General features: G+C 39.5%; 1 protein-coding gene across 5 annotated transcripts in view; it reads left to right on the forward strand.

The window, feature by feature from the left end:
- The window catches only part of SASH1 (SAM and SH3 domain containing 1), a 259,309-nt gene extending 240,456 nt beyond the window's left edge, over nucleotides 1-18,853 (forward strand). For all 5 annotated transcript variants that reach the window (XM_061624068.1, XM_061624067.1, XM_061624070.1 and 2 more), the window contains 4 exons: nucleotides 458-571; nucleotides 8,479-9,566; nucleotides 12,808-12,939; nucleotides 13,737-18,853. In XM_061624068.1, coding sequence (XP_061480052.1) covers nucleotides 458-571; nucleotides 8,479-9,566; nucleotides 12,808-12,939; nucleotides 13,737-13,997 — 1,595 coding nt within the window. In that variant the 3' untranslated portion in view covers nucleotides 13,998-18,853. The remainder of the gene's footprint in view (nucleotides 1-457; nucleotides 572-8,478; nucleotides 9,567-12,807; nucleotides 12,940-13,736) is intronic.
- The last annotated feature ends 616 nt before the right edge of the window (nucleotides 18,854-19,469 follow it).

The following is a 19,469-nucleotide window of genomic DNA, read 5'->3' on the forward strand; positions in this document are numbered from 1 at the left end:
GTGGACTCCAGCTTGAAAACTTTTTCTTTTTAATATTCCCAGTAATTGATTCTCACCCCCACTCCCTTCGTCTGCCTTCTTCAGTCCCAGGCTATGGTCTGAAGGCACATGAGGCCAGCTCCCTGCTGAAGCTAAGCAGGGTCAAGTCTGGTCAGTACCTGGATGGGAGACCGCCTGGGAACCATATGTAAGCCTCCTTGGGTTTCTATCATGAAAAGAAAGGTGGGGTATAAATGTAATAAATAAATAAATAATAAATACCATGTCTTCTTATGGCAGCAGTCCTCCTGCAAAACAATGACGTTATCAGTATTTGCTGACAACACCCCATGACTGTTATTAAGCCATGTCCTTTTAATATGTTGCTCAGGATTTTGGTAGGACAGAAGAGAGGCTATTAGCACTATTTGAGTAAATGCTGCCTTCTCACTTCTGCTCTTTACTTTCCCTACTCCAGGTAACAGCGACCAGTCAGGTTCTCAGGAGAAACTGCTCATAGTTGGTCAAGGCCTAAGTGGCTGTTCTCCCCGGGATTCAGGCTGCTATGAAAGCAGTGAAAACCTGGAAAATGGTAACAGTTTATCTATATCCATATCCAAAACCATGCCAAATATGTCAGACTCTAAGAGGCCAGAGGACATTCTGTGGCTCAGAAAAGCAATCTTACAAATGACTTTGACTCTATTTTCATGGTAGGAATTTCACGAAGGAATAGTTTCCGGCCTAGTTTTCCCATCCTTATTTTATGGATATTGCCAGCCCAGGAACAGTCTCAAGGCAGCGTGCACACATGCTGTCACCCTGCCCCCTCCAGCACACTATTTTTCAACATTATCTTTCATATTACTACTTTTTCATGTCAAGAGAGAATAAAGGGCTCTGCTTTTAGATCAGTATGATTCTGAACCCATTTCATTTGCTGGATGACATTAACTTCTCTGATATAAGAGAATAGTAAGGGAGTGTTGTAAATGAATAAGTAACTCGTGTACTTATAGGGATGGAAGAACATTTATTCAAAGCTTTATCAAATACTATTTTCTGTTTGGAAAGTCATTTACTTGCTCCATATGCATGTTGCATCCTCCTTCGCTGGAAGGCATGCATTCATTGTTGGCTTACTCCTACAACCTTTTCCATGAACTTTTCTACATTGATTAAAGCACTGGCAACCAGGAAAGTCAGAACTATATGCTGCCTAGTGTCCCCCTGATCACAGTTTATTTCAGAACTGAAATATATGGCTGATGGTTCGTGAAGGGAACATCTTTTTATTCAGCTTTAAAGAGGCTTTAACACCAGAAAATAGATGGGCATGAGAAACATGTTTTAGGTGTAAGCCATTTCAAATTGGATCTTTAATAAAAACATAATATTGCTTGGAGTCCACTCAAACCAGAATACCATAGTACTACACTGAATGTTTTAAATTTATAATAGTATGTCAGTAGTTTTTGTTATGGTGCCATTGTGCAGTTTTCTCCTTTTTCATATTCTTCCCTAAGACTTGATGTTAATTGCATGACTGCAGTTTTATCATGTCTACTTTTTAAACTTTAAGGAGCAGCTGCAGGGGCTCTAATCAGGATTGGGACCAAGCCTTTCCCCTTCCTTCCTTAATGCCAGTCTAGATTAAAATCTTCCCTACCTGAAGCTGGCGTGAGCTCCAAGAGGGATGCTTCTATTTGGACCATTATAAGTATTTTTCCTGGTATGAGTAGTAACTAAGGGGAAGAAGCATGTTTCATGAAACAGCCCCTCATAGAAAAGATTCCCAGCCTCAGTTAAAGAGATGGATTCTCACTGATCAATTATACAGAGTTGCTTCTTTGTGGAAGGGCAGCAGTCCTTGTTGCTCTCCTAGCATCTGGGTACCCAAGTTTAGTATCTTTCCACCACCAACCCATCCCATTTTCCCATATGATAACCAGTTTTTACAATACTGTCACGTCACTTCTTCTGCTATACATTCAGGAAGAACAGTTTTCTGCCTCCTGTGGCTGTTATGCAGGAATATTGGCAAGATGGACAGATACCACCACAGTGATGGATACCTTGCATTCTTGCAGCTGAATTGCCTGCAATGATATGCACTGCTTTTGAAGCAGTGTGAAGTGATGCACACGCTCTCCCTGTGGAGTCTGTATGACTCTTTTATGCATATTGCTCATCACATCACTTGATATTGCATGCATCATGTAATAAGCATGTGTTTTGTGAACTCATGTGGCATGCATACTATGGTTTGTTTTAGATCTGGAGGAACCATAACATATTCCTGGATGTCTTAAAAGATCATTTGTTTTGCAACCTTTGGGAACAAAGAAGGTTACGTCCTTTGTCATAATCTTATTGTAAAATCCATCTCAAGGATTTCCTTGTGAACAGATCTCGCAAGCCTGATTTCTGAGCGGTGACTGACTCAAAAGCTAACATATGTGGGCTTCCATGTGGCACTTGACATTGCACATTTTGTCATGTCACACGAGGGAGAGAGAACCCTGTGAATTCCACCTTTGTACAATTGTCAAAGCCCCTTTTATTCTCTGCTCTACAAAATGTTAGCGTTGAAATGAGTTCAACGAGAAGGCCATTTGGAGCCTAATTTGAAAACAATTTTGGACTTCAGCACTATAAAGGGAGAAAAACTATATGAATAATTAAATGCTTACTTGACTATTTCAATTTCAGATTAACTCTCTGAGATGCTGCTGTTATTCCAGGACTCTTCAACATTTTTATTAATGACTTGGATGAGGAGGTGCAGGGAATGCTTATCAAATTTGCAGTTGACACATTGAGAGGGATAGCTAATACCCTAGAGGGCAGAAACAAAATTCAAAGTGATCTTGATAGAGACTGGACTGAAAACAACAGAATTAAATTTAACAGGGATAAGTGCAGAGTTCTGCACCTAGGGAAAAAAAACCAAATGCACAGTTGTAAGATGGGGGTACTTGGCTCAGTAATACTACATGCGAGAAGAATCTTGGAATTGTTGATCACAAGCTGAATGTGAGCCAACAGTGTGATGTGGCTGCAAAAAAGGCAAATGCTATTTTAGGCTTCTTTAACAGAAGTATAGTTTCCAAATCACATGAAGTATTAGTTTTCCTCTATTTGGCACTAGTTAGGCCTCATCTTGAGTACTGCGTCCAGTTCTGGACACCGCACTTTAAGAAAGATGCAGATAAATTGAAACAGGTTCAGAGGACGGCAACAAGAATGATTTGGAGGACTGGAAACAAAGTCCTATAAGGAGATATGAGAAGACTGAGGGGAGATATGATAGCACTCTTCAAGTACTTGAAAGATTGCCACACAGAGGAGGGTCAGTATCTCTTCTCTCGATCTTCCCAGAGTGCAGGACACAGAATAATGGGCTCAAGTTAAAGGAAGCCAGATTTCAAATGAACATCAGGAAAAACTTCCTGTTAAAGTGGTACAACATTGGAACCAATTACCGAGGGAGGTGGTGGGCTCTCCATCACTGGAGGCCTTCAAGAGGCAGCTGGACAGCCACTTTTCAGATATGCTTTAAGTTGGACTCCTGCACTGAGCAAGGGGTTGGACTTGATGGCCTTATAGGCCCCTTTGAACTCTATTATTCTATGATAAATCAAACCTTTCTTACGAGCCAGTCTACATAAACTCAGGGGCCTGTCAGTTTGTACAATCAGGGGAAACGGTAATTTACTATTGTAGGGAATATTGTATTCTCTTTTTTCATCACCAGCTTCCCATTTCCCACCTTAACAGTTCCAGAGCTTTCTGATTATTCTATACAGAAAGAAAGCAGCAGCAGTAGAGATGCAGCATCCCATTTTAGATGAAAAGGGGGTGGCGGCCTGTGTTTCAGGACTTCTGAAGACACATCATGTACTGCAGTGAATGTGAATTGGATTCAGATATAAAGCAGCCAACTGTATTATTCAGTGGCAAAGTTTAGCATTTTGGAGATAACGCTTTAATTATATTAAATGAAACATCCATTGTTTTGGGTTTTTTTTCAAAAAATCTTACTTTGAAGGATGGAAAGGTAGTGCATTCTTACACCTAGGGTCCTGGGGGTCCACAGGGTTCCCTCCTTATAAATGGACACATGCAGACCAGGCATGTAGAAAGAGACTTCAGATTATTCAGATTATTTCATCTCAGAGAATAAGATGAAATAAATATTAGCCATTTCTTACAGGCTTTTCTCTGAGATAGAGAAATAGGAATTTGCAACACACACACAAAAATAAACTTAAAAAATAATTTGCAAAGAAGCATGTTTTTGTGCAAAGAAGCCTGAACAATGCTTTTGATCTTTAACTAGCTGAAGCAATAGTTTTACGGGAATTTGAAGATCTAGCTGCTTTTTAGTACACAAGCTGTGATATTAGCACTTAAAACTTCCACTGAAATCATAGTGATGTATTCTAACCATATGTTTTTAGAACCAATGTACGTTTTACTCAGTGCCTGTAGTTGTGCAGAATGGAATGTAATCTCGCTTCCTTTCAAGCCAACATAGAATCTGGCTTAACCTTCTTACTCCCTCCCTTATGAAACTTTCCCATTCCCTTTTTTTCTCCTATCTCAGGTACTGGTATTTATTAAAATAATTGTCACCTGTCTTTGAGATGCTTAGCTATATTGAAAAAGCATTTTGAAATGCTATCTATAAATATACTGGCAAACTAAAATAATCTTGAAAGAAAGAAAGTCTTGTTAGTAATAAGAGAAAATCTCCAGTATTTTGTTTTCTCAGCACTCTTTAACCAAGTGGCGGGACATTCTAGCAACCTTAAAGCATCACTTTCTTTTTGGAGGGAAAAAAACATTGGAGCCTTGTGCTGTGGCATTAATGTATGCCTTTGCCGGTATAGAGGTTCAAAAACAGTATTTATCATGATAACATCATAGAATCATAGAATAGTAGAGTTGGAAGGGGCCTATAAGGCCATCTAGTCCAACCCTCAGCTCAATGCAGGAATCCAAATCAAACCATTCCCTACAGATGGCTGTCCAGCTGCCTCTTGAAGGCCTCCAGTGTCAGAGAGCCCACTACCTCTCTAGGTAATTGGTTCCATTGTCATATGGCTCTAACAGTTAAGAAGTTTTTCCTGATGTCCAGTTGAAATCTGGTTCCTGCAACTTGAGCCCATTACTCCATGTCCTGCACTCTGGGATGATCGAGAAGAGATCCAGGCCCTCCTCTATGTGGCAACCTTTCATGTACTTGAAGACTGCTATCATATCTCCCCTCAGACTTCTCTTCTCCAGGCTAAACATGCCCAGTTCTTTCAGTCTCTCCTCATAGGGCTTTGTTTCCAGTCCCCTGATCATCTTTGATGCCCTCCTCTGAACCCATTCCAGTTTGTCTGCATCCTTCTTGTAGTGCGGAGACCAGAACTGGACGCAGTATTCAAGATGAGGCCTAACCAGTACACAATAGAGGAGAACTAGCACTTCACGCAATTTGGAAACTATACTTCTGTTAATGCAGCCTAATATAGCATTTGCCTTTTTTGCAGCCACATCACACTGTTGGCTCATATTCAGCTTGTGATCAACGACAATTCCAAGATTCTTCTCACATGTCATACTGCTGAGCCAAGTATCCCCATCTTATAGCAGTGGATTTGGTTTCTTTTTCCTAGGTGTAGAACTTCGCATTTATTACTGTTGAATTTCATTCTGTTGTTTTCAGCCGAATGCTCCAGCCTATCAAGGTCCCTTTGAATTTTGTTCCTGTCTTCCACGGTATTAGCTGTGCCTCTCAATTTTATATCATCTACAAAATTGATACGCATGCTCTGTACCTCCTCATCCAAGTCGTTAATAAAAAGGTTGAAGAGCACTCCAGGACCGAGCCCTGTGGTATCCCACTTGTTACTTCTGCTCAGTTTGAGAAGGAACCATTGATAAGCACTCTCTGAGTACGATTCTGGATCCAGCTGAGGATCCACCTGATAGTTGTTCCATCCAGCCCACATTTAGCTAGCTTGCTCATCAGAATATCATGGGGCACTCCGTCAAAAGCTTTTCTGAAGTCGAGATATATTATGTCCACAGCATTCCCACAGTCTACAAGGGAGGTTACCCGATCAAAAAGCGAGATAAGATTGGTTTGGCAGGATTTGTTCTTCATAAATCCATGTTGGCTCCTAGTAATCACTGCATTGCTTTCAAGGTGCTTACAGATTGACTGCTGCAGAGTTTTTCCAGGGATTGATGTTAGGCTGACTGGTCTGTAGTTCCCCGGTTCCTCCTTCTTGCCCTTTTTGAAGATAGGGACAACATTAGCTCTCCTCTAGTCATCCGACACTTCATCAGTCCTCCATGATTTCGCAAAGATAATAGAGAGCGGTTCTGAGAGTTCTTCAGCCAGTTCCTTCAATACTCTAGGATGCAGTTTATTGGGCCCTGCCGATTTGAACTCATTCAAAGTGATCAGGTATTCCTTTACCATTTGTCTATCAGTCTCAAGCTCCAATTCTGCCCCTTCTACTTCATTGTTTACTGGGACGGTCATAGACCCTTTTTTGGGAGAAGACTCAGCCAAAGTCGGAATTGAGCACTGTCAAAGAATTGTCCCCTTGGGGTCCCTTGCCCTTAGCACCCCAAGGGGGGGGTTCTTTGCTTCCGAGAACAGTCCCAGCACCTTTGGGTCTCTGCTTCTCAGGCAAACTATCCCTCCTTCAGGATTAAAACCCCGGTAGTACTACCACCACCCCTCTTACTGGTTTATTCCTCAGAGAGGGGATCTCAGAAACCTATGTGAGTTCCAAAGGGATTAACCCTTATTAACCAACAGTAATCGTTGGCATCCAGCAGTCAAAGACTAGATTTAGAATCATTAGTCCAAGTAATACACACCATCGATAAAAGAGTAGTTTATTTAAAAGAGAATAAAAGTATATACAAAAGAGAACAATTGTTTCCTTAAAGCCAATCACCCTCAGCTGGGTTACACTAGATACATTAGTATGACAAAGGTGAGAGGTTCAATGCAGACAAAAGAAAATAAAGAACAGCTTGCTAAGCTAAGATTCTATACTTACAGTAGAATAGCCTGGTTCCCAAACAGCTTTTCTGTAAAACTTCAGGCGAGTCGAGTAGATGGAAATAGGGAACAAAGACTGAAGGGGTATCCTTCATTTTTAAGGGGTTTATCGGTCAACAAGGAGGGGGGGAGGCAAATAGCCATATTTTGTCCCTGCCATGATCCACTCCTTTAAAGCCTTTGAAGATAAGGGGGCTAGACTACATCACCCAGGGGTCCTGATCTACAACACTGCCTCTTCCTGACTTTTGATCTCAGGAAGCCGATAAGGGATGACAGATAAGGTTCCGTTGCAAATTGTCTGTCTGGCACTGAGCTGCGGATCTCCCCCCCCCTCACCCCAACAGGGTGTCCTAGGGAACCACAGGGTCCCAGAGTTCCCTCTGGTTGACCCATTTCAGCTTGACCAAAGTTAGCTATTCTTGACAAGCACTTCTGCCTTTTCTTTGTCATCTGTTTTCATTTTGCCTTCCTCATTGAGTAGCTGTGCCACCATTTCTTTTCTCTGTCTTTTGCTATGGATGTACCTGAGGAAAGCTTTTTTGTTGCTTTTAGCATCTCTCGCTAGCCTCAGCTCATTCTCAGCTTTAGCCTTCCTGACACCATCCCTGCAATTCCGTGATACCTGCCTGTACTCTTCCTTTGTGGCCTGGCCTTCTTTCCACTTCCTGTATGTGTCTTTTCTTGTTTTCAGGTCATCTCTAAGCTTTTTGTGAAGTCACATTGGCTTCTTCTGTTTTTCCCCTTTTTTCCTTGTTGGAATTGCTTGCCGTTGCACTTTTAGAATTTTCCTTTTTAGAAACTCCCACCCATCCATGTTAAACAAATGTTTCCACTCTTACTCCTTTTTAATGTTTAAAAGCAGCTCAGGCACATATATATTTACAAATGCATGGGAACTAATGTGTAAATTCAAAAGTTTATTAAGAAAATCTAAGACTACAGTTCTTGAAGAGAAGTAAGATCATGCATATATGTGAAAATTAGCACCAGTACAGTAAGAGACAAAAATGAAATTAAGCTAAATGTGACTAGCATGCTTTTCTGGATGGATGCATCCCAAGAAGACACATACGCACCCCTTTCTACTCATGGCACACTAAATTGGGTTAGTTTATAGGCTTTTCTTTTTCTTTTTGATCACGAGTCCTCATTACAAGTTATCTTCACAAAAGTAACTAGATTGATTGCACCCTTGGAAAGAGATCTTACCCTAATTTAAGATTGCACTCTTTTGTCATCAAAATCACCCTATAGCTACAGTTGAAATGGTTTAACTACTTACTGCTTAGTAAATCTGAATCTCTCTAATGCATTGCTTTTATGAAATATGCATCTGTAGAAATGATATATTTAAATATTTCTTTTGCACGTTATTTTCACGAAAAGCAGTGTCCTAAATGCTTTCCCCCCTTTTGTTTCAGCTAAGACTCGAAAGCCTTGTCTCCTTCCCTCAAAATTAGCCATTGAATACAATTTTAAAGATTTCAATAGAAATCCACTGATGAATTATCCAACCCTGCCCTTAACTAAGTCAATAGATGTCCCCAAGAAAAGAGACGAGACACAATTCATTTGTACAAGTCATGTTCTGAAAAGTTGCCTCAAGCCCCCAGTAGTCGTGGGCCTTAAGAAAAACCGCAGAAGTTTACCAGTTGGTATCTGCCGGAGCTGTGAGACTCTAGAAGGTGCCCAGAGTGTGCACATGTGGCCAAGATCTCATTCTCTTGGTGACCTTCATGGGGAAGCTGGCCCTGACTCTGTAAAGAAGCTGGATGTTTTCCCTCAGGGTACACTGGATGTAACAAAAATGTCAACTGGCTCTGGAGGTCTGCACATGACAGAACGGTTGATGGCTCAGCAGAGCAAAGAGGATGTTGATTGTCTCAAGGGGAAAGCACAGGAATTGCACTTCCCTGCAACCATCCCTTGCAGGGAAACACTTCCTCTGTTTCTGCCTCAGAACTGTGAAGTTCGTTTATCTTCACTTTCACATGGTATAACTTGGACTACTTTTGAAAACTATAAAAAAAGCAGTCATGATCTTGGAAGGGCAGATTATGCTCCAGTTCCCAAGGAAGTATCAGAAGTTGATCCGAAGAGTGAAGCAACAACACAATCAAAAGCATCTTCACAGCCACCCCCAGTCCCTGCCAAAAAAAGCAGAGAACGCCTTTCTAATGGACACTGTCATCTCCCCTCAGCCCTTTCTTGTCCAGATGTGCCATCCTTGCCAGCAAAAAAGAGTGTCCAGTCTGGCCCCTCAGATCCCCATGTATTGATTGTGCATAGATCATCTCCTGAACAGGAGCTCAGTAGCCCTTCAAGCATACGGCCTCCTTGGTTTTCCGACCTACCAGAGACTGCTAGTGTCCAGCAACATATGCTAAAACTAGGTCCTTCATCAGTGAGAAAAATCTCTTCTAATAGAGGGCTGGATCTGGAAATGTTGATAGAAAACAAGCTACAATCTGAAGATATTGATCTCACAGAAGACCCATATTCTGACAAGGTACAGTGTGAAGAAGGCTGAGTAATTCCTAGTATTTAATCTCTTCATCTCTTAAATTGTTTTTTCTTACCTTCTAGGTATTCAGTGGACCTGTTCCTGAGAAGTAGACATAAAATGAAAGACTGAAATGTGTTTAACTTAACATATCCCCAAAATTTCAAATTAAGTCACTATGTGAAGCTATCTGAAATGGCTCCATGCAGATCGAGTAACTTTCACCATTCTATCATTACCTTTTCATTTGGGGTGTTTGAAGAGGTATGGCTTGTTTCATCCATGTGGTGAGCCATTGCATGCAAACAACTCACTGTTTGAAATAATCTCCATATGGTGGTTGTGATATGTATGCTAGTCCTTAGGACTGTCAGCTCCATGACTTCACATAATGAGTTGAATAATGTCAGTATTAATGTTGGTAACATAATAAAAATCAGCCTCTGTCAAATGTCAACAAGGCCTGAGATGTCTGTTCTTTGGCTGGGGCACAACCAAGCAAAAAATAAGGGCATTTCAGCTCTATTCATTTTAGTGGGGTAATTAAGTGCATGCTTAATTTTGCATTGAAGGACGTCAACAGGTCTTTAAAAGTGCTTGAATTTGGATAATGCTTTTTTTTACTTCCTACCCATAGTCCTCAAACAAAGTAGACTTAAAAGTAATACTTTTCCTAAAGAATATATTTGATAATTAAGATTTACAAGGCCCTCTGTACAAATTATTGAAAAAGAAGCAGATGAACAAATTTCACAAAGGTAGATAGGTATTTACAGATAGATATTTATTTGCATCAGGCATTTGAGTATAAAATACAAATGTAGAAACAGCTAACCAGGTAAAATTACCAAACCCAATGAAAACACCAGCAGTTGAAATTTCTGTACAACTATAATCATAAGAACCCTAGAAACAGATAAAATTACTAGACTCAATTAGAATTTAAAAGTCGTACAATTTAAAACTCGGGGCATTGTTCAGGACCTTTAATGATAGTTGCTAAGAATTTTGCAGTTATTGCTGTCACCAGCTTATCTTGATCTACAAAAAGAAAAGGCAAATAATAATTGGCTGAACACCCTTGGCTAAGACAGTAATAATGGAGCGATTAGCTCTTTATGTTTAAAAAGAGCACATCAACAGTACATGAACCACAGTTTCCACACTGCCATCTCCACCTTGACATATCCAATTTTGTATTGGAATTCTTTTATAATGACCCTCAAGTACTGTGGAAAGAAGTAACTCAAGAAGGCTCTTCTGTATTTTGGTATGTTAGATCCTGTTTGTAAGATGCTACTATGTCAAAAGGGCTAGATGGAAAACAGTTATACCATGGACTTAGTTTTCTCATTGCAGATTATTTTGTTGTTCAATATCAAACAAGCATTGCCTATCTTTTGCTTTGTTCAGACCTAAACTTAGTAACTGTTAATGGTGAATAGTAAAAAACAAAACAAAAAAACTTTACATTAATGGCCTTCATCCAACTGCTTTCATGTGAATCAAGAAGATAAAGTGAGATGGCCTCAAACCATGTCTATCCATGAAACAATGTACTAGATTGAGGATTCTTGTGTCTCCCCTCGGTCCGTGTCTACCCAGATAACTTGTATGACAAATGTTGTGGTGTCCTAAGCTTCCACTGTTATTGCCAGCAGTTAGATCTGACTAGGCAAACCAAGTGGGCAGAGATCCTACTCAAGTCTAGGAATGTCTCAGGTAAAAAACTGAAAGATCAACAGCATAAACTCTTATTGATTTCTATTTATTATAAACATATAACATGCATATTTAAGTTTTAAGTTGAGACCTATCCCAGTATGCGTCTGTGTTAGAATTGCTTTTTAAAAAATTTTAATAATGTTTTTAACCCTTTTTAAAAGATTTTTTAAATATGTTTTTAACGTTTTGTTTTAATGTATTTTAAGATCTGTTTTTATTATGTGTTAAAGTGTTTTTAGCACTTCTGTTTGCCACCTGCTGGGAGGAAGGCCAGGATATAAATTAAATAATAAAATAAATAAATATTTGCAGCCACAAGTGAGCAACTGTATACAAGAACCCAGATTTTACACAGCACAGATGTTGGGGATGTACACTAATACATTACATTTCATGGTATTGCCTACATCACTTCTCCTCTGTAAAGGATTATTCTCACCCATGGTGTGTGTGAATCTCAACGCCCAGAGCGGATGTCCTTGTCTGTCTTCAGTCAGTGTCAGAGATAAATGACCCTGATCTTTATGGCTGGATGCCTTTTATAGCATTTGCTTATCTTAATCTAGGCTTACACTCTTATTGCTCCCTCTCAGCATGTATCTGAGTTCTAATTCTGCATCCTAAACCTATTCTCTGTTATTTCAATCTAATTCACTTCTGTCAGCCACAAGCACTTAGGTTGGCTGAACGCCTGGACTTCTTATCTCCTGTTGATGTTTCACTGAGACCATTTGCCTCAAAGTGAAAGTAACACAATCGGGGGTGGGGGGACAGTTTAACTACCGGTATGCCTTTTATACTACATTTCCACACCCTTTTATATAATTTTTTATGATTTTATATTCTTATATCAAATATTAAGAACTTGGCATGACCAATATCGATAGGGAAAACAAAGGTGGTCCATAACAAAAGGAAGCACAACCATGGGGCTAAACTCAACCAGAACCAGTAGTTAAATGTCCTCAACCAGGCCTGTGTGAGGAAGGGGAACAATCCTGCTGAATCTTGCGAGAGAACTAGGATCTTGCAAGATCCCACAGGATCTCACGGATGGGTGGCACCTCAGCCTATAAGAGGCCTGGCACAGTGCCTCTTTCAGATCCCTCACTGACAGAATTCAGCCAACTCACCTACCCATAGCGTGAGAATATAAGGGAGACCAGCTTCAAGCAACATTTCAGGTACAACTTCCAGAGGGTTTTAATTAGCATCAGCCCAAATTTGAATCCCATAAAGTAGTTGAACTTTAAACACCTCAATAAAATGATGGCCTTTTTTTCAGAAAAAAATGCATTAAAATGTTGATGTTCTACATGGCTTTTTCTACCACAAACTTCCCCCCCACAAAGATAATTTTATTTATTTATTATTTATTTATTAGATTTCTACAGTTTAAAACTGTAGTGGTATCTTAATGCAAAGGGGACAACCATTTGTGATGAATACTTGAAGAGACATTTTAATTAACTAGATTTTTTCCCTTTTGTAACTTTTGTCTCTGGGTGATTGACATCTGCAGCATGGCCGCTGTGGGATTCCTGAACCTTTAGTGCAAAGATATTCTGAAGACTTAGAGCAGCCTGAAAAGGATGTTGCTGCAAACCTGGACCAGATCCGGGTGAAGCAGCTGAGGAAGCAGCATCGTATGGCGGTAAGTCTGCATTAAATGGTCTATTTCAAGTTCAAGGGAATGTGAGAAGAAAGCAAAACAATAAAGAGTTCTAGGGCTTTACTACATCCAATTGCAGGTTGGGGAAACATACTTTTGAAAGGTCTCCATGCTTAAAAGAAAAATATCTCCCTGCACATAGAAAACTGGGACATATAGATTCTAGCCTAGCTGTCTCCTTGGCTTGTTAGTTTTTATATGCAAAAGGTTTTTTTATGCTCTTTGTACTGCTGATGACACACCACTGCTGCCATTTATCTGCCAATTAAAAGGGGATTATATGAGCAGCAGGGATGCCCATGAAGTATAGAAATCCAGGGGAGCATTTAACCAGGCTGAACTAGGTGAATATTACAGGTGGTGGTGGCGGCGCTCTTGCTGCTTTGGATACCCCTCAATCTGGATTTGTAGACACATGTGATTTTGTTTAAGGAAATCAATACCGAGGTAGCAGTAGAAAAGTTATGGGAGGCATAGTACAAAGATGAATGATTTTAGCACAGTTCACTAAACAATCCCACCCCATTGAAAATGTGTATGTTGAGGTGAAAAATGAAAAAATGAGAGTATGTGATTCCACAGTATTTTAAATATTGCATCATTGAGGCCAAGACTCATAAAAACGGCTGCTTAAAAATGCCCAGATATCTGCTTCACAATATAATACTATACAGCACAATCCTATATATCTCCATTTGGAAGTAAAATCTAGGTGTTTTTTCCCCCAAAATAAAAAAAAAATCAGCAAGCTGCTTGTGTTGTGTTTTCTCTTCCTTCAGATTCCAAGTGGAGGCCTCACAGAGATCTGTCGAAAACCTGTGTCCTCCGGCCATATAACCTCCATAACCAACTGGCTGGTTTCTATTGGCCTTCCAATGTACTCAAGCTCCCTCACGGCTGCAGGAGTCAGTGACCTAAACCAAGTGCCTTCTCTGTCACAAGCATCACTTCACAAGGCCGGCATCACAGAGGAAAGGCACATAAGCAAGCTTTTGGCAGCAGCAAGACTACTCAGTACCCTAAATCCAGATGCAGTTTAACATGCTCTGAAATGCAGCCCCTGCCTGTTGGAGAAGCCACTGTTTCCTTTGGTGTCAATTACATATTTCATATCTCCAGAAAACTAATTGTGATCAGGCAATAGAGTTTTTCTGTCCATGAGTCATAAAGAATAAGAACCTATATTGAGAGGGAAGTGATACTTTCTGATTTACCTTAAGGAAAAGGCACAAGCAATTATGTTAGTTCCTTAAAGACTCCTGAGGCTGCCTTGGGACCCACTGAGAATACCTGTGTCCATTACAAAAAAGGGATCTTTCTATGCGCTAGAAGATAGTTTTTAAAAAGCAAACTCTACATCAATTTTAAAGCCCAGCAACTTGGAGGAGATAGCAGACAGTAGGGTTAGGCCTCAGCACTTTTGGTCTGCTAATTTGATAAGTTTGTCGACCAATCATGGTCTACATTTTAAGCAAACATACACATATAAACCATCTCATGAGGGCATTTTTACAAGTAACTAGATTAAGGATTAAATCTCTTAATGGAGGCTTTCTGTCCATCTTTTTCATTCTAGCAATCAGTTTGACATAAAGAAATAAAACTTACCTTCCCATTGATAGCGTTTGGTGTAGTTTTTCAGACTGCTGAACCTCTAGGTAGGCCAAAGTTCCACAATCAATTTAGTTTATTGCTGATCTCATTTTTTGTCAGTGCAGTTTCTCAGACAGATTCAGAAATTTCCTTATTTGTATAGAATTAAAGTTGTTTTTATAACTGCTTTTTAGCACTGTTTTTTATTTGCCTTAAAATGCTCTTGAGCAGTTCCCTTGCCAGCATTCATATTTCCCCAGACATTTCATTGATGCCACTATTATATGGCACCTGACAGTTTTTTGTCTTAAAGCAGTTTCTGTAGATTATTTCATTGCAACATCTGTTTTGTAAAGTTGCTGTTTTTGAAACCAGATTTCAGTTCTCAGGCTAACAACTCGTTTATGACCGTTCATATGCTGGTATTACTAAAAGGTATGTATATATATAATTATATATAATTATAAAAAAAACATTTTTCATGTTAATCACAATTTGGTGTACTGCATTATATTGTCAATTGAAATGTTGCAGCTTTGACTTGGTATCCTGACCGTATGTTTCTGAAAAAGAAAAGGTTACCCAGGAAAGTATATTAAAGTACCAGAACAAGAATTATATTCCATTTTATTAACGGGAAAAGCGAAGTTCAAGCTGTCATTCTTGCAAAAATCAATATAATACCTCAATTATTAGTTGTTAAAATGATTGCATTTGAAGAAAAGCCATCTGGTTGGACACTGTGAGAAGGGGATGCTGAATGCGATGGGCCTTTCGTCTGATCCAGCAGGGCTCTACTTATGCTCACCTGAGGGCTGAAGCAGCCCTGCTCTTTCTCTCTAGCTCCATGTTCTTGTTTTCCAAACATATTAAACAATACAGTGTAGAATTTCCTCGTCCCTTTTGTGAATACAGATGAAGTTTATTTTTGTACATGACCAGACATTTTGTATACCAAATAATCTCAGATTGAGTCCCAGTATATCTAGACTATTCTGTAGCGTTCATTAACAAGCTAAGAGTATAGAGGCTTTTCAGGACAGACAAGCAAGCTAGATGCTGTCATCAACTCAGCATGAGACTGGGCGCTCGGGTCTGGTTTGAAGCTGCTATGTAATTTTAAGCAAGTCTCATCACCTCTCAAACTCTTGTTGCTCTGCCTACGAGAAGAAAATAGATTATACAACTTCTTAAAGTGCATTCAACTTAAAATTGTGGCACAAAGCAATTATACTGCCTTCCCCAAAAAGTGGTTTTGCCCTATCTTCAGATGTTGTGCTTTTTTTTAGCATTGTCTTCGCAGTAATTTATTATGAAAAGCAAAGATGTATAATATAATCTATCCTAAAGTGTCCAAAGCTGGTCTGGATTTTTTTTCCTTTGGAAAGACAAAGAGAAGAGAGGTGCTATAATAGGATGGCTGTGAAGAATGTAAAAAAGAGTTGAATATGTTGAGGGGGCAGGGGAAGGTTAATAAGTAAAACCCTTTAAAAATGAACAAAAGTTCCCTCAAAAGCAGTTAAGGTTTTAATCCTAAATAAACTTGGTTGAAAGTGCATTCCATTAAAATAAAGGGAATAAGCTTCCAAGATAAATGTCAGTGTTCAAGTGCCACCAAAATTTCATTTTCTGAAAATATTTTCACTCTGACCCTAATGACATGGTTTCAAAGATATATCAATGTGGGCTGACTTTCACATGATAAGACACAAAGTTAAGCTATTTGAAACTCATTGACCACTGATGATAAAGGGGACTTCAGAGGGCTTATTTTAGCTGAATCATGTCCAGTCTCTTTAAGCTTAGTATGCTGGGCTATGTAGTAATGATGCAATCGAGCTTCCTCCAAGCAATTTAATATAGATGATATACTTAAAGAGTCCTTGGAAATGCTTCCCATAGCCATAAGTAGACAGTGAAACAGTTTTCAGCTCCATTTTCCATTTAAGCAGATTTCTTGACTAAACCTGTGGATATTAACATAACCATTATGCACTTAGGATCAATAGGATTACTTTTGTAATAGGGGCTAATGTGTGAATATGGCCCTTTCTGGTGGTATAGTTATAAACAAGGGCAAATCTGATTGCATGGAGTCAGTGAAGATGGATTTCTAAAAAAAAGGATTTAACCTTTTCTTTCATTGCCTCCATTATTGCCCCAAAGTTATACTATCTCTAGAAGAGTGCCTTGTACCTGGAACTATCTATATGTTGCAAGTAGCTGTGCACTTAAGCACTTACCAAATTAAGGCATTTCCCACATTACATGTCACTGCCACATACAAGATCCATGCGGACAATGTTAAAAGTAGAAACATTCCTTGATGGGCACGTCTTTTTCCATGTGCCTCTCTCCAAAATTACAATATACGCATTAACAATTCTCATGAGATTTTTTTTAGGCAAGGGTGTGCTTCACAATAATGTTTCCACACAATAAAGACATAACATGGCATGTGGCCTTATGGCTTTAGACTATCAAGTGCTTTAGCAACTTTCCAAAATGTATTTGCTTCCACCCAGTTCCGCCCAATCTGTTCAGTGTATTCTGATGTGTATACAGTGTTACCACTGAATTCCATTTATTAAAGAATTGAAGAAAGTAGGTCATCACAGACATTCTGCTCCATTTACAAATTTCTTACTAGAACTGAAGATAATGGATCAATGCACATGCAGAAAGTACACTGCAGCACATGTGGTGCACTACAGCTGAGTCAAATGGCTGCAAATCTACGCAGTATAGCCAACAGAACTTTAATTTAGGTGTTAAATTTTTGGGGGGGATTAGCCCCTTCAATGTACATCCTTCTAAATCAGGGATGGGAAACCTCCAGCCTGCATGCTGGATGGAGTCTACAAGTGAGTTTCCATCTTCTCCACCAACTGTGCCCCTCCTCTCCCCGCACCCTCAGCTGCTGATGCTCTCTTCCTCCATCCGCAGTCCACTGCATTTCCCTGCTGGAGGCTGAGGAAGGAAAGAATGGTCCCGATGACTGTGTGAATGGAGGTGAGGTCACATGGAAGAATTTGGATGGATTAGTGTGAATGGGGTGTCCCCACCCATTGCCAGTATGCAACCCCTGACCACTGTCCCCTGATTCCTTCCCCACCCCTTTTTCTACATGCAGGCTCATGAAAATCAATTACTTTTTAAAAGAGCACCATGAAATTCAGCAGATGATGGAAATCAATGACAGTTGTGCTTTTAAACTACAAAGGGGATAGAAATACATTACGATATAGAAGCTGCCTTTATGGTTCAAGCTTGCAGAATTAAACAAAAGAAAAATTCAGTGCTCATTCCTCTCATGGAAAGTGTTGTATACATTAATATCCATAAGCTACATTAGGACACTAACAATTGCTTAAAGGATTTGGAACGTCTATGCCTGTTTACGAATCAAATCCCACTTTTGCTGATTATATACGTTGCTTTTAAATGTTTTTGCAATCTGTTCAATCTTGAGTTAAGACTGTTGCATATATATTATTTTAGTGTATTGCTGATTTAGCAGTTAACCTTTACAACAGCATATATATGGATCCTGAAAGTTAGGTACACCAATGAACTCATCTTACTAGTTACTATCTGCTCCTTACATGCAGAGTTCCAAACAAATGTTGGGATTGGAGGCTGTCAAAACACACAAAGCCAGAAGGATATGCCAGTTCAATTCTGATCATCTGTAGACAAACAAAGCCAGTTAAGTACATATCCATAGTGGACAGTTTTCATTGGCAGTTAATCATAAAGTTAGCAAGATAAGGGCTGATGGTTCTAACCCTTGTTCTAATTGTAAACCTGGGTTTTGGTGTAAAAGGCAACTCTGGAAATAAGATTTGGGGTGCAAATCCTTTTAGGCCTGCGTGAGGAAGATTAAGTGCAGCAATAAAGGTCAATTCACCAAGTCATGGCTGTACATCTGTATTGCATTATTTTTAGGCTAAATATGTTTACGTCAAGCTAACTTTTACCCATAACTGAGATCTCCTTTTGGAAAGCAAAAACTTTAAACAAGTTATGTAACAACTAACAAATGTTGCACTTTCTGTATATGAATCAATATTTAAATAACTTATTTTTCTCCATTTGCTGTTCTCAAATAATGTAAGTAGCTGTAATATACCCGTACCAATATGTCTTTGCAGTTTGCTTCAACCTGAAAAAGCTATGTATAATAAAATGAGAGAAAATGAGAAAAAACCTTATGAATTTGTAAATATTAGTGTGCTCTGTTTCATTTAGCAAAAGAGAGGAAAGAAAGGAATTGTCTGTGTATGAACACTTCTCTAAAACTATGTCCTATTGTTCATGGGAAAATAAATAAATTCCCTCATGCTTATGTATCCTCTTTAATGTTAATAAATTTAATAATAAAAGCTGAGTTAGAGTAGTAAGGTGAAACGTTGCTTCACGTAACACAGTAGTAGAGAAGGGGGTGGGTGGGACATTTTTCAGTCTGAGAGCCACATTCCTTCTAGCAAACCATCTGGCTTGGGGTGGGGAGAGGGCACATGCCAGTGGTAGACAGCAGAAGCAGGTAGAACAACAAATGTTAGTTTACTTGCACATCCATCTCGATCCTCCACCCAGGCAACCAAAGGGCATTATCAGAGTTCAAGGACACATTCTAGCCAGGCAACAACAACTGGGGAGAATTCCAAAGGCCAGACAGACAGGTCTGGAAAGCCACATTCAGTTCCCGGGCCTGGGTTTCCCTATCCCTGAGGTAGGCTTTTATAGAGAGTAGGACGTATTGCTGAATCTGCAGAGGCTGAAACTAATATATAAGCTTGTAAGCCATTAATATCAGCTGTTAATGCTTTCCTATCTCAGATGCTCCTTCTGTAACTTTGGAGACCACAGAAATGTCTTCAACTGGCATTCTAAGTTTATATGTTACATTATGTATT

Source organism: Rhineura floridana, chromosome 4 (genome assembly GCF_030035675.1).
Source record: "Rhineura floridana isolate rRhiFlo1 chromosome 4, rRhiFlo1.hap2, whole genome shotgun sequence".
NCBI lineage: Eukaryota > Metazoa > Chordata > Lepidosauria > Squamata > Rhineuridae > Rhineura > Rhineura floridana.